This window comes from Drosophila takahashii, chromosome 3L (genome assembly GCF_030179915.1).
Source record: "Drosophila takahashii strain IR98-3 E-12201 chromosome 3L, DtakHiC1v2, whole genome shotgun sequence".
Lineage (NCBI taxonomy): Eukaryota > Metazoa > Arthropoda > Insecta > Diptera > Drosophilidae > Drosophila > Drosophila takahashii.
In genome coordinates this window covers 15,208,406-15,234,594 of record NC_091680.1, presented here as the reverse complement: position 1 = coordinate 15,234,594, position 26,189 = coordinate 15,208,406, and the positions used below count along the sequence as shown (strand labels likewise).

The 26,189-nt window shown below is 42.0% G+C and overlaps 5 protein-coding genes across 9 annotated transcripts; 4 read left to right on the top strand and 1 right to left on the bottom strand.

Moving 5' to 3' along the window:
* Nucleotides 1–68: 68 nt before the first annotated feature.
* Nucleotides 69–3,714, top strand: LOC108067702 (uncharacterized). The gene is made up of 7 exons (XM_017156842.3): nucleotides 69–1,150; nucleotides 1,931–2,054; nucleotides 2,160–2,245; nucleotides 2,316–2,474; nucleotides 3,008–3,094; nucleotides 3,187–3,406; nucleotides 3,473–3,714. Exons 1-7 carry the CDS (start codon nucleotides 1,076–1,078, stop codon nucleotides 3,577–3,579), a joined length of 858 nt encoding a protein of 285 aa, XP_017012331.1. The 5' UTR covers nucleotides 69–1,075; the 3' UTR covers nucleotides 3,580–3,714.
* Nucleotides 3,715–12,259: 8,545 nt separating this feature from the next.
* On the bottom strand, nucleotides 12,260–16,886 carry PXo (P[[i]]-sensitive XPR1 orthologue). Of its 2 annotated transcripts, XM_070215469.1 has the most exons (7): nucleotides 16,790–16,886; nucleotides 16,277–16,562; nucleotides 14,271–15,459; nucleotides 13,734–13,928; nucleotides 13,348–13,517; nucleotides 12,951–13,193; nucleotides 12,260–12,496 (listed from the first exon to the last, which is right to left on the bottom strand). In XM_070215469.1, exons 2-7 carry the CDS (start codon nucleotides 16,343–16,345, stop codon nucleotides 12,347–12,349), a joined length of 2,016 nt encoding a protein of 671 aa, XP_070071570.1. In that variant the 5' UTR covers nucleotides 16,346–16,562; nucleotides 16,790–16,886; the 3' UTR covers nucleotides 12,260–12,346. The 2 variants fall into 2 exon arrangements, with proteins under 2 accessions (XP_070071570.1, XP_017012461.1); XM_017156972.3 differs by lacking the exon at nucleotides 16,790–16,886 and having other exon boundaries at nucleotides 16,277–16,653.
* Nucleotides 16,887–17,680: 794 nt separating this feature from the next.
* LOC108067690 (motile sperm domain-containing protein 2) lies at nucleotides 17,681–19,181 on the top strand. The gene is made up of 3 exons (XM_017156831.3): nucleotides 17,681–18,359; nucleotides 18,425–18,910; nucleotides 18,970–19,181. Exons 1-3 carry the CDS (start codon nucleotides 18,272–18,274, stop codon nucleotides 19,119–19,121), a joined length of 726 nt encoding a protein of 241 aa, XP_017012320.2. The 5' UTR covers nucleotides 17,681–18,271; the 3' UTR covers nucleotides 19,122–19,181.
* A 131-nt stretch (nucleotides 19,182–19,312) lies between these two features.
* On the top strand, nucleotides 19,313–26,111 carry LOC108067751 (motile sperm domain-containing protein 2). 4 transcript variants are annotated; one of them, XM_017156934.3, is made up of 7 exons: nucleotides 19,484–19,791; nucleotides 20,545–21,030; nucleotides 21,164–21,387; nucleotides 24,163–24,235; nucleotides 24,604–24,707; nucleotides 24,770–25,102; nucleotides 25,163–26,111. In XM_017156934.3, the coding sequence occupies exons 1-7, from the start codon at nucleotides 19,701–19,703 to the stop codon at nucleotides 25,343–25,345; spliced, it is 1,494 nt and encodes a 497-aa protein (XP_017012423.2). In that variant the 5' UTR covers nucleotides 19,484–19,700; the 3' UTR covers nucleotides 25,346–26,111. The 4 variants fall into 4 exon arrangements, with proteins under 4 accessions (XP_017012424.2, XP_017012423.2, XP_017012427.1 ...); XM_017156938.3 differs by lacking the exons at nucleotides 19,484–19,791; nucleotides 20,545–21,030; nucleotides 21,164–21,387 and adding an exon at nucleotides 22,784–23,002; XM_017156937.3 differs by lacking the exons at nucleotides 19,484–19,791; nucleotides 20,545–21,030; nucleotides 21,164–21,387 and adding an exon at nucleotides 23,763–23,833.
* Nucleotides 25,454–26,111, top strand: LOC138913211 (uncharacterized). Its single transcript, XM_070215970.1, has one exon. The coding sequence runs from the start codon at nucleotides 25,454–25,456 to the stop codon at nucleotides 25,796–25,798; it is 345 nt and encodes a 114-aa protein (XP_070072071.1). The 3' UTR covers nucleotides 25,799–26,111.
* Nucleotides 26,112–26,189: the final 78 nt, after the last annotated feature.

Genomic DNA, 26,189 nt, shown 5'->3' with positions numbered 1-26,189 from the left:
CTGTAAGCTTAAATACTTATTGACACATTTGCTTTTTGTAGCTTCTCAAAGTATTTAAGAATCGAAAACCATAGCAAATCATCACCATCATGGCTCAAACATTAATCCCTTTTTAGACCATTTAATCAGCTCTGACTTGTTAAATTCCTGCTATTCTCTTACCATGATGACTCGATGCTTTTCCATCCCAGTGCCTTGGCTACTTTCGCCTTCATTTCCGATTCGGTGGCAGCAACTGGAGCACGAAATGGGCATTGTCATTGGACTCCATCCTCCGACTGCACGTCGCCATCATTCCGCCACTGCGGTTGGTTTGTTGGCTTGTCTCGTCTCAGAGGCCGCCCGCCGAGCACTTTCCACGTTAATTAAAGGCTTACGCAAATCCAATCGAGAACTAATCCGCAGCAGTAATTTGTGGTATTGGCAAAGCCAACACAGTTTGTGGCTAATTGCATGAAAATTCGGCCAGCCGCAGGTTTCAGGATGCAAGGAATCCTTAAACTGCCTGTTGCTGTTGTTTTCCTCCAGATGGCGCATGCGTGGAACCCCCGCAACTCCAAACCCCACAGCCACTTTCGAACTTTCATTCATAAAATGTGTGCGAACCTTTCGAAATTGAAACCAATGCGGTTGCCTTCGATGAGGCGCTAAGCCAGTCTCGGTGCGACTTTCAATGACGGCGGTTCTACTCGGAGTCGGAGTCCCTCGTCCTCGGAGCCCACACTTCGGTCCACATAAATATGCCCGGTCATGCCACATAAATCAGTGTCATAAATCTGCGCGTCTCGTGTACGGAATTATGTGTCAGTGTCCCGCAGCCAGCCACAAAATATCCTAGATATTTATCCGCCGAGTGCCAAATAAAAACTTGGCTAAAGAAAAACAACTAAGGCAAGCAAATTAACCGTTTGGCGGGAAACGAGAGATAAAGTGGAATACCCGCGGGTGGAAGTGTAGAAAGTCAAGTGAAAGTGGCGGCTGCCGTTCCCCCAAAAAATCAAGAAATATATATATAAAATCCTTTTTGTGTCAGCGTGCTTGGAATGTTCATCTGGGAGGCGTGAGCTACTGAAAGATGGCCATCCTGGAGTCTTGTTGCTTTTGGAAGGATGTGCGTAGCGGCAGCTTTGCCTGCGCCATCTACACGTTGGTAGGTTATACGAGGTATATGAATAATTCCCGAAGATAAGATGTGGCCTGAAGCCAGGCAAATATATCAAAATTCCCTCGAACTTTTTCAGCCAAACGGCAAACAGTTGAGCAAAGTTTTTTGGCCATTCGAAACTTTTTAAGCACAAGCAGTCGAAACTTACTTTTTTAATACCCAGAAGGGCACCTAGATATAATATGTGGGATTAAAAAGCTGCTCTTAACAATTAATTCAGTAAGGTGGTAATAACCCTTGAACTTGACTTTGGCAACTTCCATCAAAAGTGTCCTTGAGACAAAATAGAAAACTAAAAAATCAAAAAATTATCATTTCAAAACAATTTAAAAATGTATTCTTATTTATTTATTTAGTGGAAAATCAATATTTATTTTATAAATTATTATTATTTCAGAGTTAAAATTAACTTTCAGCCAAACTCAGTATTTTCGACTTTTTCTTCACAATGAATTTCGAGCTTAATGTCACGCAATAATTCCCTGTCCCATTAAAGAGCTTGTTATATTACGTTTTCTTAATTAAAGGCTGTCAAAAAGCCCTAAATTAGAATGATTCACAGCTATAATGATGGAAATACCTTAGCAAACATATTACCGAGTCGAGTTGCATGCTGCCTAAACAATTACGGCACTCAATTGTCACTTGAAGGGGATTTTCGGGGAAGGCGGGGGTCTACTTTCGGGGCTTTTCCTCCGCATAACAAATGTGTGCCGTAATTTCTGTGCACCCCCTTAAATGTTTCTTGTATTTTTTCCCACACAGGTTTACTTTGGCTTCTCGACGCTGATGTTTTTGTTCTACCTGTTCGAGGAGCAGGACTTTCTGCTGGGGAACCGGGCTCAGCCGATGGGCGAGAGCCTGCTGGAGAAGGGCGATGTGACTGTAGGTGAGGACGCTCGAAGGATGCTGTAGTACCGAAGGATACTCTAGCCATCCCATCCTTGGGTTCCCTGCATGCGACTCAATTACGTGTGATTTATGCCTTTTGCAGTGACTGTGATATTCAACGTTTTGTTACTCTTTTGCTCGATACTGATGGTCCTGTCCTCGGTCCTGTTGATATTGGGTCTCCAGCAGGTGAGTGCGTTGGGGCGTCCTTTGTCCACCTCAATTACCGGCACCACCTCCATTCCGGCTGAATTTGCAGAGCAAGCGCCATCTGTTGATACCCTGGATTTGCTTCATGCTGGGCGACCTGCTCATCGAGGTCTGCCACCTGGTGCACCTGTCCCTCTCCCGCCGCGTCAAATTCGATCCGATTGTCGGTTTCATCTTCACCATGGACTTCTTCCTTCTGTGCCTCAATGTGAGTTCCCAACGCTTGAAAAAGCAATCATATCTACGGGTTTATTGGCAACTTCCCACTGCATTTGTAATTTATATGCTAATTTTGTGTTTAACACCATGGCCTCCAGTTTTGATTTGCCTAGTATTTTTAAGATAACTAAAATTTTTATTAAAAGGATCCATTTTACGTCAAATTGGTTATTAAAATGAAAACAGGTTTTTAAATTTATATGCTAATTTTGTGTTTATAGCATCCAATTACAAATGACTTTAAACATTTATTATTTTCGCTTAAGCATAAGTTAAGAATATTTTAATAACAAAATATTGGAAGCATAAACATCTATTATTGTATTTTATTTGGAAAATGTATTTCTTCCAAATGTTCTATTAAAATATTAATCTTGCCAGTTTCAAGTTTTGTTAAAAATCGAAAACTATGATTAGTATTATTATTTTTGATTTTAGTCCGAGGAATCATGTTTAAAGACCCATTGTTTAAGAGTGTCGAATAGATAGTTACTTATCCATACACATCACTTGCATTTTCAGCTCTACTGTCTGCTGTGCGTCATCTCGCAGTACCAGACATTCCGCTCCCAGCGAGCGGAGCTGCAACAGGCGAACTCGGCGGCATCGGTAGGTATTCGGTGAATGTGTTGTGCCACTCCCAAGTATGCTTACCTGCCCTCCCCCCTTGAACACCGTGTGCCTCCTTTTCCAAACCCAAGCCTATTGTGGTCTTCACAGCGGCCGAGAAGCTAGCCAAATCGCAGCAGCATTCGCAGCCAGCGCGTCAGCAGCATAATAGTTTGCTGCAGCAGCTGGAGACCGGAAGCGGAAATGGGAAGCGGCGACGTATGCTCGGTGCAGCCAGTCCGCTGATAACCTCGCAGCGGCTGACCAACTTCTCCACCATCACCGAGGAGGAGGAGCAGCAGTCCCGAACAGGTAAATGCACCCTTCCCCTAGTTCCCATTTTGAATTATCTAAATATGAAAATAACATTCCAACTAGGCCACCCTTCGGAGCAGTCAAATGGAGAACAACTGGCCCGAATACCAATTATAACCTTGGATTCCAGTCCAGCCCATTGCAGTGATGCAAGTGCATCTCATCACTAAGCCAACGTTACGTGTTTCGTGTCCCCAATATCCCGTACCCAATACCCGGCTGAGATTTAAGCAAGAGTTCAGATATTTTTACAAATTGTTTGACCCGAGATGGCAGAATAAAAGGAAATACGATTTTCAGGAAGCATACCAGGCTTTGGCAATAACCCTTTTTCCACCTAAAGCTAAGTTCACACATTTGCTTCTCGGAAATGAAGCAACTGAATGTAAACAGGGGATGCAACCAGATTTCAGAGAGTGATAAAGGTCCTTGAATCTGAATCCAAACAATACCAACTATAAAGGAAAGTACAATTTCTATAATACGAACGAAATCTTGGGAATTTTATGAAAATATTTCTTAAAACGATTTTTATACATGGTACTGAGAGTTTTAAGAATTATTAACCGACGTAAAATTGGTATATGAAAAATTGAAATGATTTTTATTTATTTAAATTTAGTTGAACATTCAAAATCAAAGGAAACTAATAGTAAAGGAGTAAGGTCAAAACGCTAGCTCTCCAAAGTGGCACAAAAAGGTTAAGTTATTGAAGTTTTCCTGTACCCCTTGAGTAAATCCCAGAGCTTCACAATGGCAACAGGATGTGAGCTCAGTTTAAGCTCGAGTGCTTTGTCAGGCCAAACTACTCAGTCAATGGAGCAGATGACCTTACCCCTTGTCAGACATTTTGAAATAATTATTCAAATGCTTAAGCTTCAGCCGGCCGGAGAGCCGGCGGTCAGAATAACCCTAAAACAACAAGAGGCCAAGGGAAAAAATGAGATTTTAAGACTTAATTAGCTTTTGGAAAAATAGCTGACAGACCCGTAAAGGGTCAGAGAGATTTAACGCGGGCTAAGTGGTTTTAGTTGCCGTCTAATAATATTCAAATTATGCTTTAAAGCCCTAATTAAAAAACCTCCGGATGGCAAAACAAAGTTACATCCACTGCAATCCATTACGTTCGGCTGACACAGGTCCTGCAAAGGACGACGGACGACAGACGTCATCGGGCCAAAACAGAAGCTTCATTAAATGGCACTTAATCACCGGGCGAAATTGGCCCTGTTAATTAAGCCCCCAGGTGAAGTTGCAGGGACACATGACACCGGTCCGCTGCCTTCGAGCGGATGAATTGGTTTAGGGACTGAGCTGACTGAGCTGCTCCTGCTGCCCGCCAGCCGTCGATGACAAAGAGTCGAGTCTCTGCTGGAGAAGCCACACAATCCGCAAACTGTTGTCCAGCTTCCTGGCTGTAATGTGCAACTGCTACTGTCACACTGGGAAAAAATCAATCATTTTATTTTAAATATGATTTTAAATATCTCTTGGCTTGATTTATTACCTTAGCTTTATTATTTCAATCCACAAAATATTTATATATTAATAAAACATTGATATCATAAAGAAGGAAAGTGGTTTATAAAAACTTTTTTCAAGATCTTCCAAAAATTCAGATATTTTTTGTAAAATTTATAGTCAGCTTTTAAATTTTTAGCTATTTAAAGTACTTTAAGATTAACACATTTAAGTATTATAACTTTTTAAAGTACTTTAAAAAGCAACCAAATTTTTGTTCAGCTTTTTGTTTGTTTTCTTTCTTTTTTAACAGGACATGAGTAGACAGGGTCAAAAGGTATGTACACATGGACGCTATGGTAACTCCCACATAAAGAGTCAGCAGAACTGTTATTACTTTTGTGAAAAGTCGCCCAAATATTGACATTGCCACAGGCAGCGAGATTCCGCACATTTCTATGACATGCCCCTCGAAACCCCCCCACAAACCAAAAATATCTGGACTTTGGTCAGGGCCACAAAGTTAGAAAAAACCAACTTAATGGATTTCTAAGTGGAGGAATGCAGGATAAAATCACTTATATATGTATCAAATTTCCCAGTAAATTCCTGTGCAAACATAAATGATTAACAGTTTAAATGGTTTTCGTTTTAAATTTGTGTTTTTATTAAACCTAAATTTTTGGCAAATATTTTGTTGCAGTCATGTAATTGCAATCTTTACGCTTGGCAGCCTTTTTCTGCCTTTCACAAAGGCATTTCCACGCCCAGCATGAAATTGATTTAGAAGCCATGGAATGCAGGTGTAATTACTCTTGTATAGGGTTTTGTGGATTAAAGCGAATTTGTAAAATAAAACAACAGACTCTAAAACAGCATATTTCTGTTAGGCAAAAACAAAATATATATATATTCGTAAGCTTATACCTCTGGTTTGTTGCATTCGAGGAATTAATGGCTGAAACAAATGCAGCACTCGCGTTGCAAATCCCTGGAATTACTTTCGGCTTTATCAACAGCCAGCAGTTGGCTCTTTAAAGTTGCCATTATGTGGCACTTAAGGGATATACTTTGTGCACCACAATCCTAGATCCCAGATCCCGGTTCGCAGCTACCAGGTCCTTGCAGCGCCCACACAATTGACAATAAGCTCACTTTCACGAGGCTGAAACGCGCACGCTTTCTATCTAATTGCTAAGATGGCTCCTTTCCCCGACCCCCCGACTCCCTGACTCTCGATTCCATGGATAATGAGTTTTCCATTAGCGCTTGAGTGCGGCGGGCAGTGGCAATATTTGCCAAGCGTCTTGACTGCTTAAGTGAAAATTCAATTAAAGCATAAGGGAAATCAAATGAAATTCCTGTCGCTCTCAGCGCCCGCAACTTTGGACACTTTGACTGGCGTGCTGCCATTGGTGGCCATCGAACTTGGACTCGTGTATAATCGAGTATATATATAGCCACATGCATGTTTGATGGAAGTGAAAGCCCTGGAAAGATGCAAAGTTTTGACAACCGCCGCTGCCTTGCCGCAGAAACAACAGGAAACAGGAAGTGTAACAAAGGATGTCCAACTTTTCGGAGCATGCATCGAGCCAAGTTTCCCCACCACAATGGTAATCTAAAACTTCTGTGTGTCAAGCTCAGAAGATTGAGCTCCTCGGATTAAATTAAATGTTAAATTTTAAAGCAGCTTTATAACTTCTCCTCTTACTCACGAAAAATATTGACAGATTTGAGACAACTTTGGGGCCCAAGGACTTTTCCTGCCTTTCGCAGACTTTCTGGACTCTCACTTGATTTATAGCATATGACAAGTGGGCATGGCTGCTATATATTTAAAAGGCCCTAAAGTAAACAGACTTTTTGGGCAACTTGACGCTTGACGAGAACGGCAGCCAGTTTGTCACTCGCTTTATTGCGTATACGCAGCGTGGTCGGGGCAGGGAAAGGATCGAGATGAAAGTCAGTTGGAAATTTATGTAGATTTATGTGCGTGTGCTCGCTTAAAGCTCTTCATACTCGCTCATGGATACGTGTCCATATACATTCAATTAGAAAATTAGCATTCAAATGAAGTTAATTCACGCTCCGGGGAGATGCCATAAAAGATGTAAGCATCTTAATGAATATTAAATGATGAAAACAATTTGGCAACGAAATTCCTGAGGCCTATTCAAGAGGAACTTTAATTGGAACATCAAATTTGTTATCCTCAAGAAGTCATATCTGTACCAGAATTTAAATCCCCAGGGACAGGCCATAAGTACCAGCGCTTAATGGTCATTTGGGGACTTACAAATGACTGGCTGCAATAAGAGAACTCTGCCAAGTGTAAACTATAAACAGCTTTCCGAATATCGAGGACTTAAAGCCGACAAACAGAAGTCGAACTTCCGACTTTGAGGGATTTCAGGGGAATTTCAGCAGACACATATTGAGGCCAAAATAATTAGGACATAAGTCGGCAAAGCATTCGCATTAGCGTGAAGCCGTTTGTCAGCAATAAATCGAGCAAGTAAATTATGTGGAACAAGGCCCAGACATCAATCTTCTGACCCCCCGAAAGCTGTGGGCTTACGTGACACCTCAGCGTTAAAATATATGGAGGGGATTCGATGGAAATTAGGCAGATGTCGCATATGTGAAAGCGATAGGCCCTCTGGAGGCTGCTCTGCTTTCCAGAAACACTAAGCCATTTTTAATTGAGCCTCTTTTTAACGCGGGCGCTGCCTCAAAGCAAAAACCGCGCTCCTCGAAACAAAGGCAAACATCTGACCTTTTTCAGTCTGCTCACTGTATTAGCATACAAAAGGGTTGAGGTCTTTTTTGTGAAGAGATTCCGTTTCCCAAATAAGACCCCTCTTATTTGCAGAGCCGACAAAAAAGGGAACTGTTTTCCTGCTCTTGAGCGGAGCTGTTTACCTTTTACATTTCCCTTTAAGATTGTATGAAATTCAATTTATTTGCCTGGCCTTTAAGCATTTCGTGTTGTTCTTACACTTTACGAGATTTTTAATTGGCAATACACCCGCATTCTGTATGACATGAATAAAAGCAAATAACAATATTCATTGGCTGGGCTACGTACTACCCTCTCCGAATTCCTTTAACCAGTTCGATTTGGGGAAATATAAGTAAAACTTGTTACAAAGTCCCAATATACCCAATTTCGTAAGGGGTATAAGACAGACCGCAGCTGAAATAGTCGCCATGACAACAATTCGCGGGCAAATAAATCCGCCAAGCGATGTCTGGTATAACGCGATTAATATTTCAGCCATGAATATGAAAACCTCAATGAATAGAGTTTTGAGATATAGAAATCCTGAGCCGTACAATTTAACTCAATTAGCCAGGTATTTTACGCATTTAATTCAATTAGCACTAATTGACTAAATAGCTGAAAAAGGGCAAGGCAAAAAACTAGTGTGCAGAATCAATTAAATAATGATAAAGGCTAGTTAGGCTAAGTAAATTTAATAAAAAACTTTTGCCAACCAGAACAGAAACAATTATTTTCAAACTATTTCCGAGTGAACTAATTTTGGTATAATAATAATAGCTTCACCCCAGAAAAAACAAACTTTAACTGCTTGTTTGTTGATCTTTCATTAGAATAGCCCCAATATTAAATTTTAGTTGCTCCGCTTTTGTTTATTTTGTCGGCTGGTGTGTTTGCACTTGAATTTCGCTGTCAAAACTTTTGGCTGACTGCGCGAGTGTCACTTGACATTTTAGCCGACTCAAGATGACCTCTTTTAAGGGGAAGTGAGGGGGAAAACTCCTGACTTAGAAGGGAAATTTTCTATAAATGATAAATCGACTCAAAGTGCTTGAGCTTAAGCGGGGCTGACAATTGATATGCCTTCAAATGGAATTTTCATGGCGCGTGAGCATAAGAAATAAGCTTATTTAGTTGGGGCTTTGCAATGCGCTTTAAGGACTTAAAACTGGTTATGAAACTCTGAAACGAAAAGTCCCTTATCCCTATTATCTGCTTTCCTCCGAATTAAATGCCTGGAAACCTTGACTTGAGTTATCTTTCATATTTGAATGGCTTTTACGTGTCCTTTGGGTGACATTTGCGGATGCCACTCGCCATTCGGCGACGGCGTCCATTAGTTTCAATCAAATTTCATAAGCAAACAGGCAGGACCAATAAAGAGGGATGTGTGTTTATATATCTTGGCATTAGCATGCATGATAAATAATAAACATATTATAAATAGCCTTTTCCCCAGCAAGCAGTTCGACCATCAATCAATGGTGGGCAAACGAATGCGGCCGAAGGACGTTGGCTTCGCTTCCGCATCGAATTACTCAGCACATCCCACTCAGTTGGTCCAGGATTGTATTGGCAAATAAGATTTACGCCACCCTTAATGGGTTTATCCATACATTAAATTGGGCAACCCGTAATTAAAGGCCACGCACATTTCCCGGGAAAACCAAAGGCAGGCCGTGAAAATGCTTTTCATGGTTAATTAAAGCTCGTGCGGCATTCGATTAGCATATTGAATGGCAATTCCCGGCCACTTCCTGTCACTTCCCGGCTGTCATGGGCCATTGTCAGATGCTTTAAATTAATTAATTAACTTTCGATGTAAACATTTGTTCAATCAATGTTCCGGCTAAAATGAGGGCTCTTCTCGGTACAGAGAGATTTTCCATGAAATTATGATGGCAAAAATGTAGCTCACTTCAACTGTTCAACCGTTCTGTGTTTGCTCTAACCCAGAGTCAAATAGCGTATACGCCACGTGGGCTTATGACCTGCAATTCGAGTGGCACTGCCCCACAGGTGTTGTTTTAATGAGGCAGATCTCTGTGCACGCGTCAGCAATCAAAGCATTCTATTTTGGCTCATCATTAGAAATATATATTCCGAAACGAGGCCATTTTACCTTCGGTTTGATTGGCAACAAAGTGCGATTCATTGGCGAAATTTAAATTGGCATCTGGAAATCAATATATTTGGATAAACTTTAATTTGCTTTGGCTTTATAGTTTTGCACGTGCCACACAGCGAACTCGGGCCTTTCAATCACTTAATCCTTGGAAATTTGCATATCCCAATTGCATTGCATTCAGCCATTGTCACTTCAATCTATTGCGGAATGTTTATTCATTTATCAGCCCCGAGCGCAGATGTTTCAGCAGGATAAACACAAACCAAACACGGATGCTTAAAGCAATTGCACACGTTACACACGGCGTATACGCAATGCGAAGGCCCGAGTAAGCTAAAGCTAAACAAAAACAATTGCAATCAACATGGGAAAATGCAAGGCCAAGCCGAAAATGTCAACACAATAATACGTATACGAACAGTGGGTTATCCGTCGCCATTGTTGTGTGCACAACGTGTGTTTGCCCTCAGTTTTGGTGAGCCTATGTTGGTCCCCCTGTCAAATCAAAGAAAATCTGCCTTGACAGCAGTAAAAGAAGCGAACCGAACCGAAAAAAAAAGCAACAATGTAGGTGGGGATTGGGAAAAAAGGTGTCACCACCACACGTTGACATGTGAAAGTAAGCGCTGCTGCTTGTCGCCAAAGTAAAAGGCTTTAAGGAGAGACGAAAACATGAACCACTTTTATTATTTCCCAGAACGTAAGCGCTTTTCACATTTTCATCTGCTTAAAAGCTACGACCGCTACAATCGCTACAACCGCCACAACCGCAAGGTAAAAATAAGATACCGCAGTCCCTGATTATCAAATGGGTTCATCTCGAGGGCTGGAAAATTACATGCCACTAAATGTGGGCAGGATAAGCATCCCGGGGGCTAATAAAAACACTCCCAAAAAGGGTCCACTTATCGCAGGACTTCAAAAAAAACAAGCACTCGCCCGTAAGAGATTCCCATCGATGTGACAGTCTAAAAAGGAAATTCCTATCTGCAAGCCATAAATGGTTCCTAATGGCCAATGCCTTTGCTACCGGGAGTTGCCCGGCAACGGAATCACATAAAAATGTTTCCCCAAGGCGGAAAAAAATTCTAAAAATATAAAATTGAAAGAACTGCAATTTGAATTGAACTTTGGCTTCGCACACAAATAAGCAACTGTGTGATGTTGAAGACCGAAGACCGAAAGCCGTGATATAATCCGCTTTCACATGGCACACACACTCACAGCATTTGCTGAAATGGACGACAAGAAAAGGCTAAATGCGTATTTACCTTGTGAAAACACAAAGCTGATCACGTTCAAGTTGAGTTTTTGATTGCCAGATGTTTTACTTTTCGTTCTATTTGACAGCTATTTTGCATTCGCCTGTCAAATAAATCTCCGGAAACACAAGTTTTATCAACTGTTAAATTACAAAATTAAATCAATTATATGAGTACCAAAAAAAACTGTCAAGAATATTTATAAGTATGAAGCGGAGGAAGCAGACTTCCTAGGACTGCGAAAGGCTCTAACAAAACTTTCTGACGGCCAAGAAATACAAAAAGTTTTCGAAACAATTTGCGTAACTTTCTTTTGGCAAAAAACTTGGTAGTTTTCCGTTTACGTTATTAAATTGAGCACATATTAAACTCAACAATCATTTATTATCGCTATTTGTCCCCTAAAGACCGCAAAAATGCGGTTGACAATGGCAGAGGAGAAAAGCTTATTGAATTCTTTGTGGTTCGGTCAAATACAAACGGCTAAAACCATGAAAATCACTAGAAATTAAGCCAGGGTTTTTTTTGTGATAAGAATGTAATCAGCAGGGAGTAAATACCCTTCAAAGTTTTATTAAATAATTACAGTGAATCCAAGCGGGGGAAAAACCTGACAAAAAAGCACCAATCAATCAATATACAGCAGCTGTGGACCGAACCTTTCCAACTCCCTGCGGTAACCCACGGTGAAATACATCAAAATTGTTTGTCAACAGCAGCCACCAGTGAAAATTCTTGAAAATTTATTATGCAAAGAGGGAAATAAATAAATTCTAGGAAAACAAACTGAATCATTGAAGTGAAGGGACAGTTTCCTGCTAATCGGTGGTCATCAATTTTTATGGTTTCGGACACATCATCAAAACATATCCATAGCCTCATGCAATAATTGTTATGTCAGCAATAATTACGTTTGCTAACGTTTACGTAAATTTGCTATGACTACCACAACAATCCAACGGATAGCATGGATTTGCAAATGTATTTTTAGGCACCCCAAATGGCACACCCAAATAGAACAGAAGTTTGCCCAAAGTTTATTGTTCAACTGTCACGAAAATTGAACTTGTGCTCATCATCAATCGCAACCACCCACATATGGTAAACAAATGGCCCCGAAAACTAAAGTTCCTTGAACTCGAACTTGCTCACAGCTGCCTAAATCCATTGAAGGGCGACCATTTATTCAGTGTCCGAAAATGCAACTGCAGTGCTTTATTGGCATAAACTTAAAATTTGTGCACACAGAGAGATGTTTATTGGGTAACCGTATTTCCCATGGGGATCCATCCTCATCCCGACTACGAGCAGAGGTCCTCGATGGATTCCCCTTGGAGGAGCAGTCGCTGCTCCTGTTTGTTCTTCTTGTTTGCGGATTTGCCGCCAGCGGCTTTTCCACGCCTTCGATTCAACACGCCATCCGTTTCATCCATCATGCGTAGAATCGTGGTCTGAAATTGAAGGAAACAAGGATGAGGTTAAGTGAATTGCAACACACAAAAAACTTTATCATTTATACCTAAATTGGAAAAGTTGTCTTCACGAAAAAATATTTGTTATAAATTATATAATTTCCCTAGGCTTAAAAAAATTGTTTTTAAAATTTAAAAGAATCAGCCTTTTTCTCCGAATTTGATTCTTTTACTCCAGACTTTATTTTTTAAATTTTCAACAACTTAATACTATAATTTTATTGTTATTTTATTAAGACCTAATTTATTAAATTCAATTAGTTTATAAATATGGATAAAACCCTTGAATCTTTAAGTTATTTTAGTGTGCATAAAAATAACTTCTCGACCTAAAACCCTGAGCACTGTGATTATTAAATTTAATTTTTAATTTAATTTTTTAAGTAAATGTGAATATGATTTTCCAACTCATACGATTGCTATCAAAACTCACCTGATCTGAGCAATCCATTGGGGCCACCGAAATATCTCTCACCGCCCTGAACTTGCCCACGTTGTTGAGATGCTCGTTCTCCAATCGAAAGTAATTCCAAATAAAGCGACGGAAAACCTCCAGGGGACTCAGAATAGTCATCATTACGTCGCCTTCTATGTAGCCAGCCTCAATTAGACTCATGGACAGGGTCCAGCTGAAGCGCAGTATTAAATCCTCAATTATGCCAAAGTAGTAGAACCACTGAGGACCGAAAAAGCAGAGATAATGAACGCTTTGAAAGATTGTTTTACGTGCCGTTTGCCCAAATATTTATCGTGGCCATTATTTGTGGGGAGTCAACGCACTCTACCCCCAAAAAAAAAAACACAAAAACATTCCAACCATCCGGACTCACCGTCGATGAATAAACGATTTCCTCACGCAAGAATCGATTGTCGCCGGCCTTCGAGTCGAACAAACCCCAGTCCATTTTGATGTCCCATGTGTAGGCGTAGCAGGACGAGAAGATGGCCGCCGTAATCCAGCAATAGAACCAGGGATTCTCCTTGGACAGCGGATAGGTATCTGAAAATCTCAAGACAATAGAGTGGGTGCGTGAACGTGCCCTGCTGCCAAATAGAATCTTCATGAATTTCGGGTCATGAAGACACCACTAATTGGCACTGGACCGTAAACAACACGCATAATATATATGTACATATTTGTGCTTGCGGTGACGCTGGTCTGTTGGTCCGTTGCTGTGCCCTAATGAACTCACGCCCGCATAATGAATCCACTTACCCGTGGTCGTGTGATATTTGTGGGCAAATATCACCACAAAGAAGGATGTTGCATACTTCGCTGCGTTGACCAGATGCGGAAATGACTCCTTTGTGTCGCGGTATCTGCGGATGCACTGGGCGAACCGGAAGTAGGCGGGCAAAATGGCCACAATGGGATGCAGCAGCGACACATACTCCACGCAGTGGCTGGCAGCTGTTGCATAAACGGGGAAAAAGTGACGTTAATTTAAGCATTTTGTATTCCATAATTAAATCACTCAGCAGGACAATTCCCGGAACTGATTTCACATTTTAAATGCTGTCGAGTATTGTTGCCTCTTACTTTTCCCATTTGCAAGTTCATTTGATATGCGAAAAGTTAATTACGTAGAATTGGGGAGTTGTCTAAATAGAAAAGCTTTTTTTCACAATAATTTAATAACATCAGAAGGTTTAGTTACTATTAAACTTTAAAAATCTTTAAATTTCCACGTTAGTTTATTAATTTAAAAGATCTTAAAGTAATGATTATAGGATTATAGATATAAACACTCACCCTTTCCAGCCTTGTGCCACGTAGGACTTCTACCGAAAAAGCAAATCAGAAAGGGAATATCCAGAAAGGCTGGCACCATACTATTCAGCTGATCGGCCAGCCAGAAATCGGCAAAGTTAACAAAGCAGAACGGAGCCATGATCACTCGGAGAAGGACTCTAAGGGCCCAGTAACGAGCCTCGTGATGGAACGTCTTTGTGGGATTAAGTAGAAAGGCAGCCATTAAAGTGTACAGGCAGAGTGGAGCTGCATACTGTGGGATGCCCAATGGATCGCAGAATATATAGCTCAGCACGCAGACGGCCCAGATAACTCCAAAAACGGAGGCCACCTCCATGATGTTCTGTTCGGAGAGGTGATTTCGGGGATCCAACTCGAAAATGAGGACGTGATTCACTCCCGACGATCGCCAGCCGTAGACATTGACGCCCCAGAGGAAAAGACATTCGATGATCAGGAATGGAGCTCGGAACATCCTCATGCCGGCCCGCCAATTCTCCCCGAATCCATAGAACATGGCGGCGATCACAACGGTAATGAAGAGAACGACAAAGGCGCCCGAGAAGAGACCCACTTTGAAGGTGGTCCACGGACTCTGTTGCTCCCCCAAAGGCGGCACTCGCAGACGCTTCATCGCCCTCTGCCGATCCCCGCCCTCGATGTCCTGCGTGACAGCCTGCTCCGTCTCCTGGATCAGACGATCGATGTCCTTGTTGGTGTAAAAGTGAGCCGCCTCCACGTGATCCGTGCGCCAACGGGCCCCATAGTCCACGCTCAGCAGCTTGTCGTGCTTCTTAAGTATCTTGCGGAAACCCGTGAAGTTGAGGTTCTGATAGTTCTGGAGCAGTATGAGCCCCAGGTAAAATTCACTAAATGCCAACTTGAGATCCTGTATCTTGCGCGCCGGCACATTCTTCTTGCCCAGCGGCGTGCGCCTCTTCCACGCCGGCAGTTTCTTGGGATGACCCATCTCCAGGGCCTCGGTCAGTTCGCTGCGCAGACTGCCGTACTTGCGAGTCGCCTCGGCCATCTTCTCCGAGTAGAATGTGTTGATCTTGGCCAGCTCCTTGTCGCAGTAGTGAAAGAACTCCTCATCGAATTTGGCAAAGTACCGGGTCACCATCTCGCGCTCCACGAGCTCTGCCGATGGCGACTGTTCGATGGCTGCATACAGCATGGCTTTCATCTCCTGAAAAATTTATTCATATAATATATTTATTTTAAGGATCTATCACCATAGGTTTAATTAAATACCATCAAAAAAATTTTAAAATATATTTCGAGTTCGATTTGACTTTGAATTTTAAGGTTTAAATACGATATTTACGTAACTTTAATAACGTTTAGACAATATTTTCTATACCGTTATAGAAATAAGATCATTAGGTTAAGACTTTTATTAAAAAAAAATTTAAAGGGACAAAATTTTAACATTAGTAGCATTCTAGTAATAGAAAGTGGTTACCGGAACTATTTTAAAGGTTTTTCAATTTAATATTGCTCAAATTTGGAACAAAAAGGGAACATTTTGTAAATGTTAATTATAATAATACTGCGTATAAGAAAATGCACAACTTTTATTAAAATTGCATAAATAAATATGAAATTGGAAAAGTAACGGTAAATGACAGAGTTAATATTTCCTCAAAGGCTGAATAAAATAAGCCCTTTAAACAAAGGACCTATACTTTTAACGCTCACTGTATCTATATATCCCCCACTCATCTTTGCCTTTGCTTTGTCTACTTCTCTTCTTCTCCACCCTACCCCACCCCATCCCCATCCTCTCCTGATTTGTTTACGTCCAAGGAGAGCAAAACACAGACTGCCGTTCAACAGGGCGCATGCGCGTTGAAAGCTCCGCCATTTGACAGTTGGACCAGAACAGCTGACGCGGCACGTGACGTCACAGCTGGCAGAATGACAGCGGGAAAAGCACACTCGTCCGTGTATCTACACGGATACAGATTTTTCCACACCGTGGAAAGACATTTTGCGGCACTCACCTCATAGTTAATGTACTGCTTGCGCCACTCGGGCGTTATGTGTGCCGAGAGGTGCTCTGCGAACTTCATCTCGGGAACTTCGGGGGGATCTCACAACTGGCTGCACTGCATCCGCATCCGGATAAATGGCGAGGACGTGGTCGCACTGCAAACGCACGTTTTCACGTAGACATCACAACTGGGCCAGAAACGCCAGGCGAAAGTTCTTGGATGTCGATGGCGGATGGTCCAAATGGCGGGGGGGTTTCGAGGGATCCGAGGTATCGAGCTTTCGATATGTAAATGGCTTCGGTTTTGTTATTGTCTGCTCTTTCCACGCCTCTCATCCGTTTTCAATGTCAACAATAACAAACGCGCAACACATATTCAGTTCAAAAATTGATTATATTTGATTAAATTATCCAATTCATAAATTGGCACACTAATTAAAAATCAATTTTTAGCGTTTTCAAAAATACAGCTGGCTTGTTAAGTTGACTAGGTATTATATAAAAAATTAAAAATCAAACTTACCGCAGCTGGTTAACAAAATAATTACTACGCCGGTTTCACAGAAATCAGCAACGCCCATTAAAAAGTAAATAGGTAACTGCTGTGCATCAGCTAAAATTCAATAATAGACCTTTAAGCTCTCTATACAATTAAACAATATAGCAAGTATTGGCTTGTTTTACTTGAATATATTTATTGATATTTTATAATTTTACTTTTGGCTCTTATAACAGGGATCTTGCTGGGGATCACTTTTTGAATTGGTTCTCTTGAACAGTGAAATGAACCGATGTTCTTATGGCTTAACAGGTAACTATCGATAGGAGTTACAATTCAAACATAAATTGTATTTCCCGTAATAATACATGTTTTGTCTAATTAAAATTAATTATATTCACACATGCATAAACTAGTTGAAAGATAACCCACATCCTAAAAAGTACAAAAAAGAAGCGGTGACTATAATAAATTAAAATTTCTTTTATGAATTACTATTTTTCATTCATTCATATAATCACGAAACGATGACAATAATAAATTAAATTATCTGCTTATAAAAAAAATCAAATACATTTATGAATCAGCAAATCAAACTTACTATTTTTCATTCATTGATACAATCAAAAAGAGCAATACGAGATTTTAAGCTTATAACGATGACAGTAATAAATTCAATTATCTGCTTTAAAGCCGTAGTTATTTTAGTACAAAAGGTCGATAAGATTAACATTTGTGCATAGAAAAAATAGCTGACAAATCAATCTTGTTATGAAAATAAAATAAATTACGGTAATTATGGCATCTCAAGTTAGATATCCATTACGGCCACCGCAATCATCGGCTGCCAGTTGAAGGAAAATGAATGAGCTCAGTAGACTTGTATTGCTACATCGAATCGAGGCAAGCCACAAAGAATTTCCCACATCCCCCATCCAGTACAGCTACACTTACAACGTGTAGGAAGCCAGTGGAGACGTCATATATCGCAGAGAAAACCACAGCAGAAGCTATAAAACCGAATTCCCGAAGAGTCGCCTGCACGAACCATAAACATTACCAGTTCCCGAGTTTATTCCGCTTATCGCAATTGACTGCGTTCCCTTCGCTTTGCCCCCCGGATTGGTCCGCGGGTAATTTGTTTTTGTCTTTTTTTCTATATTGATTAAAGAACGGGCGGCAGTGTGGTTGGGTTTGCCTTCGCCAGTCCCCCACCCGCATCGAGTCATTTACATGATCGTCGTCTGGAAAGCAGAGCACAATTGGAGAACAAATAAAAACGCTCTCGGCGAGCGAAACGTTCAGTGTTTGCTGTCAGTCGTTGATTAGCCCGCTCCCGGGTCAGACATCCCGCTCCCAGATTAAGAATACCCAGTACTTCCCCCCTCAAAAAATAGAACTCGAAAAGCCTTTCCAAATAGTTAAGCGGTAGATAAGAAATTGATATAATTTTAAAGCCCCCTGCAGGGGATACTTCAGTTGGTGGAACCAAATCCAAGTAGCAACATGCCTTCAGATCAGCTGCCAAGCGCCGAGCAGATTGGCCAAGTCAAGAGTAGCATTCTTGAGAAACTGGAGAAGGAGCCACCAGCAGGTAAGCTAGTGCCATAAAAATAATCGCATCTAATCGAATTTATAAATATATTTTCCCAAAAACAGTGCCCTTCCATCCCGAAGACCTGAAGCGCATTACCGACAGTGACCTTTGGATCACCAAACTTTTGCAGGTCTACGACTTTGATGTGGAGAAGTGCATCATCAGGTTGTGGGACAATCTCGCCTGGCGTCAAAGCTTCGGGGTATATGACATCAACGAGACGAACCTGAACCAGGAGTACCTGAACGATGGCTCCGTCTTTGTGCACAACAAGGACAAGGACGGCAAACCCCTGCTGATCCTCACCATCAACAAGCACTCGAAGAGCCGCAATCAGGAGGATCTCCTGCGAATCCTTGTCTTCTGGATTGAGCGACTGCAGCGCGACAGCAAACTGGATAAGATCACCCTCTTCATGGACATGACTGGCACCGGTCTCAGCAACTTGGACCTGGACTTTATCAAGAGCATTATCGGAGTGTTCGAGACCAAATATCCCTATGTTCCTAACTATATACTGGTGCATGAGCTGCCCTTCCTCTTGAATGGTAGGTTCTTGAACTCCGTTTTTAGTTCAATATCATAATTATTGATTTTCCATTTTTAGCTGCCTTTAAAATTGTCAAGACCTTCCTGCCCGCCGAAGCTCTGAAGATCCTGAAAGTGACCTCCAAGAAGGACCTCGATCAGTATGTGGACAAGGACAACAGCCTCAAGATCTGGGGCGGCAACGACGAATACGTTTATAAATTTGCCTAAACTTGCCTTAAACTTTGTACGATAGTGTAAATATAAAAATACGATATTTATTGACCGGAATGGAATCCGCTGTTTGCTTGAGCACTCCAGCGAAAAGCTTCGAAAGCTTTCGTGCTAGCAGTACTTCCACTCAAGCGCAAGTGGGGGTAATTGTAATGCAGGTGGTTTGCCTCCCACACGATCACGTTCCATTGCAGCAGGTGGGTGGTGGGGTGGATTGCCCTTTTGGGAGGCCCATTATAGTGCCGCGGAGAACCAGGTGCTCCACATTCGATCCGCACGCCTGCCGACTGCCAACGATCCATATCCCCCGATCGTGAATAGCCGCTGTCGACACCGTTAGCGCCGATTATTCAGTTAGCCGCACTCGCTCGTGGAACGCACTTGGTTAGCTCGCTAATTCCCGCTTGTTCAACGCACAACCCACCTGTTGTACACCGTCACAAATCTAATCGCAGTGAAAGTGGATTTCTGATTAGGAGCTCAGCGATAGGCACCCCCTTTCGATTGGAATATTACTTCCATGGTTAGTCTGCCCACAATTCTGGTCGAGAACGAGTGCGAAAAGTAGCTGGCAGCATGGGCATCAAGGTCAAGGAGACGACTCCCCAGCAAATCGAGGAGCTGCGGGAAAAATTCAACACCAAATATGCCTCATCACCCCCGGCAGGTGAGATAATCCCAAGCACTCGACGGATTCAAAGTGCAACGTTCGTGTTAGCTGGAGAGTCTAATAAATTATGTGAGCTTCGGTTTAATGGTCACTCGTATAATCCCGTTCATTGACAGGTTTTTTCGATAATTACTTGAAATATAGCAGTGTTCTGTTAATAGTTTGTTTATATGATTCATTCGACTGGGCTTATTTGTAGTGCAAATTCTCCAATTAGTGTGCGAATACATAAAAAAGCCCTGCCTAGCCTAGCCCAACGATTAGGCTGACTCAAGTGCACTTCAGGGAAAGCTTTGAACTTGAGACCTAAGCTATAGCTACCTGAAGAGCTATATATAGAAATGGCATATAGTATATGGACTTCCGTACTGCTGGCTATCAGTGGCAGAAGGTTAAGTACGTGGGGCCAAAGTTTAGGCCAAACCGAACGGAATATAATAAAAATAAATTAAAGGTTTTATTTTGAGTTCTGAAATGCTAGCAGTAAAATCACCCGAGCCAACACTTGTACTCTATGTTGTTATCAAAACCGATCCTTATCTTTTCAAAATTTAAATTCTGACACCTCTTAAGTAAACAGAGATTAGGAATAGAATTGCACGGTAAATGGTTCTTTAAAAGCGCAGAGATAGGAGATAAGTTCGTGGAAAAAGTATATTGTAACTTAAACCGAATGGTATTTATTATGTACACAAAATAAAGATAAGACTTCCAATAATCGTTTTATTATCTTACATGATCCGTTGCCAGCACCCTTCCATCCCACCGATATTGATCGCATTCGCAACGATCATCTCTGGCTACAGAGGTTCCTGGAAATGCATGATCTCGATATGGAGGCGTCCTTCAACAAGTTATGGGAGACCTGTGCTTGGCGCCAGTCATATGGGGCCAATGATCTCCACGAAAGCCAGTTGAACCAGGAGTACTTAAACGAAGGATCGGTTTTTGTGCACAGCAGCGATGTGGATGGAAAGCCCCTGTTGATATTCCGCGTTAAACTGCACAGCAAGTCCAAGAATCTGGATGAACTGATCCGCATCGTAGTGTACTGGGTGGAGAGAACCCAGAGGGAGAAGCACCTGACCCAATTGACCATAGTCTTCGACATGGCGGGCACGGGACTGGCCACAATGGATCTGGACTTTGTAAAGCGCATTGTGGAGACCTTCAAGCAGTACTATCCCAATGCCCTGAACTACATTCTAGTGTACGAGCTGGCCTGGGTGCTGAATGGTAAGAAATACCTTATTATTATAAGACTAGTATTAGTATAATCTCTTTATTATTGATTTTTGCCAAATTACATTTAATATTGAACTTGAAACATTAACCGTGACCATGACCTTTTCCTTATCCCTTTTCCTAGCTGCTTTTAAGGTCATCAAGGCCCTGCTGCCACCAAAAGCGGTTGAGATTTTGAAAATGATATCGAAAAAGGACATCAACCAATACGTAACCAAGGACAAATGCCTGGCCAGCTGGGGTGGCGAAGATGGCTACGAATTTAGCTTCGTGCCGGAGGCCAGACAGGTTACATCCAAGCCAGTGGCTGCCAATGCCGGCGATGATGACCAGTTCGGGGACAAGAAGGTGAGTTACTGGGTCGGGAGGGAGATATACAGATATACAGATACCACTGCCAGGACACCACCAACAAAAAACGGGGGAAATCTCGAGAAGGGGCGTGTTCCTTGTAACATGACTGCACCCGGAAGGAGTCGGTCCCTCGGTCGCCTAATTGCTTTTTTCGAAACCTCACGCGAGCGCTCTCTCCATAATTGATTCACATTCTTGGGACGTATTGATTTAGGGTGCGCTGTTTGCGTGTCCTGCGTGAGTTGTCCCCAACTGACCACTAAGCTTGACCACTAAGCGAGGGTCCTGTCCCAGTGCACTGAAAGATGTGAAAGCTTTAGAAGAATTTAAAAAACCAAGTTTTTTAGTAAAAAAAAAATAATGTCCATCTCCATTATGTGTCCCAGTCACATTTGTAAATTATTAATTTTTATGTCGAAATCGTTTACTCGTAACACTTATTTTTCTACTTTTCACTTTATTTTCAATTATTTAAATTAAAATTCTTAAATAAATTGTTTAATATAATATTTCAGTACTTAAACCACAATACATTAATATCAAACTGAAAATATTTAATGAATGTATTTATCACTTTTTTTATCAGTATTTTAAAATTACTCTATTTTTAATGCAAAATTATAAAACAATGTTTTTGTAAGAAATGTTTCCTATTAATATTGTAGATCTTTGAATCATATTTTCCTTTTATATTTTCATACTGCATGTAATGCGAATTTTTCTGAGTGTAGTTGCTCGTTTTACCCGCAGCAGTCCGTGGGTAGAACATTACAGCGCTATTTATAGTCTTTTATTTGACATATTGCTAAACTTTCGGTTTCTGTTTCTGGCTTGGGTCAGTTCAGTGGCTAGCGGTCAGTTCTCGAGGCCCCGAAGCGTTGACCCGAAAAAAGTAGAACACACATTGTCGCCGGGATTATAACATGTTCTATGTGTGTGTTTCTGTATCGTACATTACATGTGTGTAAATCAGCGGTCGGCAGCGTCCTATTAAGTGAGCATAGGGAATTGCTCTGCTCATCCGCTGCCCCTCACGGACACTGTAAAACAGCAGTCTGTACACACACATCAATGAGCTGCCCAGTGCAATTTACCCACACATATATAACACAAAATGTCATCGTATGTGTGTGCCGACCGCTGGTGTAAATGATTTCCCAGAGCGAATATTATCCGGCGACTCGAGCATTTCACCCACACCCACTCGACAACACACCCACACCACACTCTCTCTTATCACACCCACACGACGTCATCACCTAATGCAACGGCACTTTCATTTACAGAAAATGAACCAGTTCATTTTGCGGCAGTCAACAACAACAGCTGGAAGAAGTTGATCGACCAAAAGCTCGCTCGGTGTGCTTTTCATTTCATTTGTATTTCTACATTTGCGCGAACTAGTCACAAAAAAACCCATACAGCAACCTCATTATACGTTCGTTTATGTTACAAACTTGTGCTAATCGTCATGGACATTTGCCATCTTTAATTGTTATTAACAAATAAGCGGCGGGACAACGGAGAAAAGAGAAATCGGCGGGCGGAAGCTGAGGCTGCATTGTTATTGTACCAATTTGATATTCATTCTTCGAACAAAATGCCCAGGGTATGTGTGTGTGTGCGTAGTAGTACGTGTTTTGTGTTCAAGTGTTCATACTCATTTTTAATTGTGCCTAAGAAAAAACTGTGTCAGTCCTTTAAGAATCAATAAATCACCTATAAACCGCTGAAAATGCCAAGTATTTACTATCCAATCCGACTTTATCCGGTTAATTATACTGAAAAGTTGACTGTCTGTCATCATGATCATGTGTGCGTTACGTGGAATGGAGCCCCAAACAAAAGCACAACAAACCCGAAACGGATCGAATTGACTTGGTGATTATTTCACCTTGCATATTTGTCTTTGTGCTAAAATGACAACAGTTGTTTGTTCAGTTTAAACAGCAAAGAGACTTTATTGTTTTAAATTTCTGTCCGTTGGAGGTTTCAGCTGTGAACCGATTCCACAAAAAGGAACCAATAAGTTCGGTTTAAACTTTAAACTTTAAAGGGCAAGTTTAAGGTTTTAAAAAATGTAAATTTCATAAAATAACGGTAAAGTTAAACGTTTTATAAATAGTTTTTCGTGTTAGTGCTAGTTTTAAAATCAAGGTTAAATTGTTTAAGTAAATAAAGTTTTATTCGTTTAATAATATTCAAAACCAGTTTGGGCTAACGCGTTTTGGGAATTCCCTAAAGCGAAGCCGGGAAATCCACAGTTTCAGGGTTGCCAGCTGTTCTTTTTCGGTGGCTGCAAATTAATTGCAGAACTAATCTCAAAGGGTCCAAAAATCCGGCTTTCGGTTATATGTTTTGTATCTCAAGTCAAAGGCTATAATCTCTGTGTGGAAACTGGCGAATGTGACCGATGTCTGAGCCCGGGCGTTTTAATTACGTGAGTTGGATGGGATTGCAGCCGGAGGACAGCGATAAGGGCGGATAAAAACGCCCAGATGAAACTCGTAATTCCGATGCATAAGAGATTCACACCAGACGGAAAACCACATCAAACCGATTCACCCAGCGACCTTCACCACAAGTGGAACCTTCGCCAATAATGCCAGCTCAAGGGTGCCAAGAATAGAGTGGGGCGGCCCTTGTGAAAATGACACACAAAAGCACGTTCGCATCAGCCCCCGATTAGAAGGGGCGGCGCCAAGCTATCCCACCCATAACTACAACCTAAAAAGACTGTCATTTGAACGAGTTCTCTTTAATCGACAGGTCACCTTTGCCAATACCGCTCCCGTGGTTCTCAAGGAGTCCAACATCAACGAGATGCACACTCCTTCAGAGGGTAAGAAATCATCCCTTCTCCAGAAAAATATTATCTAGAAACGAAACCCCTAAAAACCAGGGACCGAAAATAACTGTTATTGTAAATTTTTCTTACCAAAAAAATCATGTACTTAAAAAAGTCCTAAAATTTTACTTTACTTATCCGAAAATAACTGTTAAAATGTGATTTTTAAACTTCCCCCACTACCCCTATCAATCTGCCCTGCTCATTATGTCATAAAATATACACAAATCGTAGCACCAAGTCGTCTCATTTTAGTTCGTTATTCCACTTGAACAAAATTTTTTGGTCCCCACCAAAATTGAAAATAAATCTACCCTATTAAAACCGAGCGGTGGCCCGCTTATATTGCTTTCCTTGACCAGGCATGTTGAGTATAAACCCCAAGGAGTTTATCAACTTTAATTCCAAGAATGCGGAGGCCACGCTGAACCTCAAGTCGGTGGCCACCTCGGCTGTGACGTATAAGGTGGGTTAATCCCCTAGAGATCTAGATTACAATCCAGACTAAACCATACCAATCCCTTGCAGATCCAAACCACATCGCCCGAGAAGTTCCGTGTGCGACCCCGGTGCGGCATCATCCAGCCCAACCAGGAGGCCTCCATCAACATATGGCTCAAGTCGGAGCACCAGCTGAGTGGCGAGAGCAAGGACAAGTTCCTGGTGATGGCCATGATGGCGCCGGGCGGCGAGTGCGGTGGCTCCGATGTGGCCGAGCTGTGGCGTAGCAAATCCCCCTCGGCGGTGGACGTGGAGCAGCATCGGCTGGTCTGTCGCTTCGATGAGAACAAGGCCAAGGCGCAACCGGATTGCGCAGCCAAGGCCAGCAAGGCCAGTGTGGACTGCAAGAAGTCGGCTGTTGTGAGTTTCCTTACTGGCTATAAAATCCAGAAAATATATAGTAATATCTTCTTCTATTAGGGACACGATCCGCAATCGGCGATGGAGCGCCAGCTGGCCTTCACCCAGAACCTGCAATACGTGACGCTGGCGCTGCTTTTGCTGCTCTTCGCGGGCTTCGGCTTCCTGATGTACCAGCAGCTGGGACACCATGGCTCCAACTGTCCCAAGGCGACGGCGTATTCGTGTGCGAAGCGCAAATAATATTTACTTTCACCGTGTAATCTGACCAGGCAGGAGCCGAACGATGCCGCTAGCCAAAGCAATAATAACGATCACGAGCTGGAGAACTGCTCGTGTGCCTTTGATTTGATGGCTTTGGGTCTGGATTGTGCCGATGCGATGGACCAATTTGAGGGCGAGTGCCTCGAGGCGCTGATCCAGACGCATCTGCAGCTGTGCCGCAGCTGCCAAAGCATCAACGATCGGCAGCTGGGCGGCGTTGCGGCCGGCGGCCATCTTCTTGGACTGATCGCCTTCGCAAGGAAGCTGGTGCGCGTCGTCCTTTCGCTATCGCTGCTGTGCGGCATCCTGTTCGTGAGCTTCTACCTGGGCAGCAACTATGGCGGAAACTCCACCACCACCACCAGCATCACCACCTCCCTAGCCACCGTCGACTCAGGCAGAGGCAATCGTCAGCCGTGTTACTACTCGTAGTCAAGCCAAAACCCACACCTATATAAGCCAGGGTGGTTCGATTTGTTTGCCATTTATTCTTGTATTTCGACCCTCGCCAGGTATTTTAAATTAAATCCTTCAAAAATGCTATTAGTCTGGATATTTCTGCTTAAGAGGGTGAAAGGCAAACCTTCAGATTATACCCAAATTTCTTCACATACCCTCACTACAAATCGAGCCACCCTAAACATATACATAAGTAATACACACAATCTATGCTAAGAGTAACAATTTCGTGTTTCTTGATATTGTTCGAGTTTCAAGTAAATGGTATCCCATGCTTACTGCCCAACCTTTTGTAGCCTTTTGTCGGTCATCTCCCTCCCATTCCTCCCGCCCAAGCCAAGAATTTATAGAACACTGTGAGTAG

What these genes read in the sequence shown, in the direction of transcription:
- LOC108067702 (XM_017156842.3), top strand. Translation starts at nt 1,076, where the DNA reads ATGGCCATCCTGGAGTCTTGTTGCTTTTGGAAGGATGTGCGTAGCGGC. An exon ending in AGGCGAACTCGGCGGCATCG is followed by an intron (nt 3,095 to 3,186) that starts GTAGGTATTCGG and finishes TCCAAACCCAAG; the next exon opens with CCTATTGTGGTCTTCACAGC. An exon ending in GGAGCAGCAGTCCCGAACAG is followed by an intron (nt 3,407 to 3,472) that starts GTAAATGCACCC and finishes CATTCCAACTAG; the next exon opens with GCCACCCTTCGGAGCAGTCA.
- PXo (XM_070215469.1), bottom strand. Translation starts at nt 16,345, where the DNA reads ATGAAGTTCGCAGAGCACCTCTCGGCACACATAACGCCCGAGTGGCGC. An exon ending in GTGGCACAAGGCTGGAAAGG is followed by an intron (nt 13,929 to 14,270) that starts GTGAGTGTTTAT and finishes TTTATGCAACAG; the next exon opens with CTGCCAGCCACTGCGTGGAG. An exon ending in AAATCGTTTATTCATCGACG is followed by an intron (nt 13,194 to 13,347) that starts GTGAGTCCGGAT and finishes TTCGGTCCTCAG; the next exon opens with TGGTTCTACTACTTTGGCAT.
- LOC108067690 (XM_017156831.3), top strand. Translation starts at nt 18,272, where the DNA reads ATGCCTTCAGATCAGCTGCCAAGCGCCGAGCAGATTGGCCAAGTCAAG. An exon ending in GGAGAAGGAGCCACCAGCAG is followed by an intron (nt 18,360 to 18,424) that starts GTAAGCTAGTGC and finishes TCCCAAAAACAG; the next exon opens with TGCCCTTCCATCCCGAAGAC. An exon ending in GCTGCCCTTCCTCTTGAATG is followed by an intron (nt 18,911 to 18,969) that starts GTAGGTTCTTGA and finishes TTCCATTTTTAG; the next exon opens with CTGCCTTTAAAATTGTCAAG.
- LOC108067751 (XM_017156934.3), top strand. Translation starts at nt 19,701, where the DNA reads ATGGGCATCAAGGTCAAGGAGACGACTCCCCAGCAAATCGAGGAGCTG. An exon ending in ACCAGTTCGGGGACAAGAAG is followed by an intron (nt 21,388 to 24,162) that starts GTGAGTTACTGG and finishes TTTAATCGACAG; the next exon opens with GTCACCTTTGCCAATACCGC. An exon ending in ACTGCAAGAAGTCGGCTGTT is followed by an intron (nt 25,103 to 25,162) that starts GTGAGTTTCCTT and finishes TTCTTCTATTAG; the next exon opens with GGACACGATCCGCAATCGGC.
- LOC138913211 (XM_070215970.1), top strand. Translation starts at nt 25,454, where the DNA reads ATGGCTTTGGGTCTGGATTGTGCCGATGCGATGGACCAATTTGAGGGC.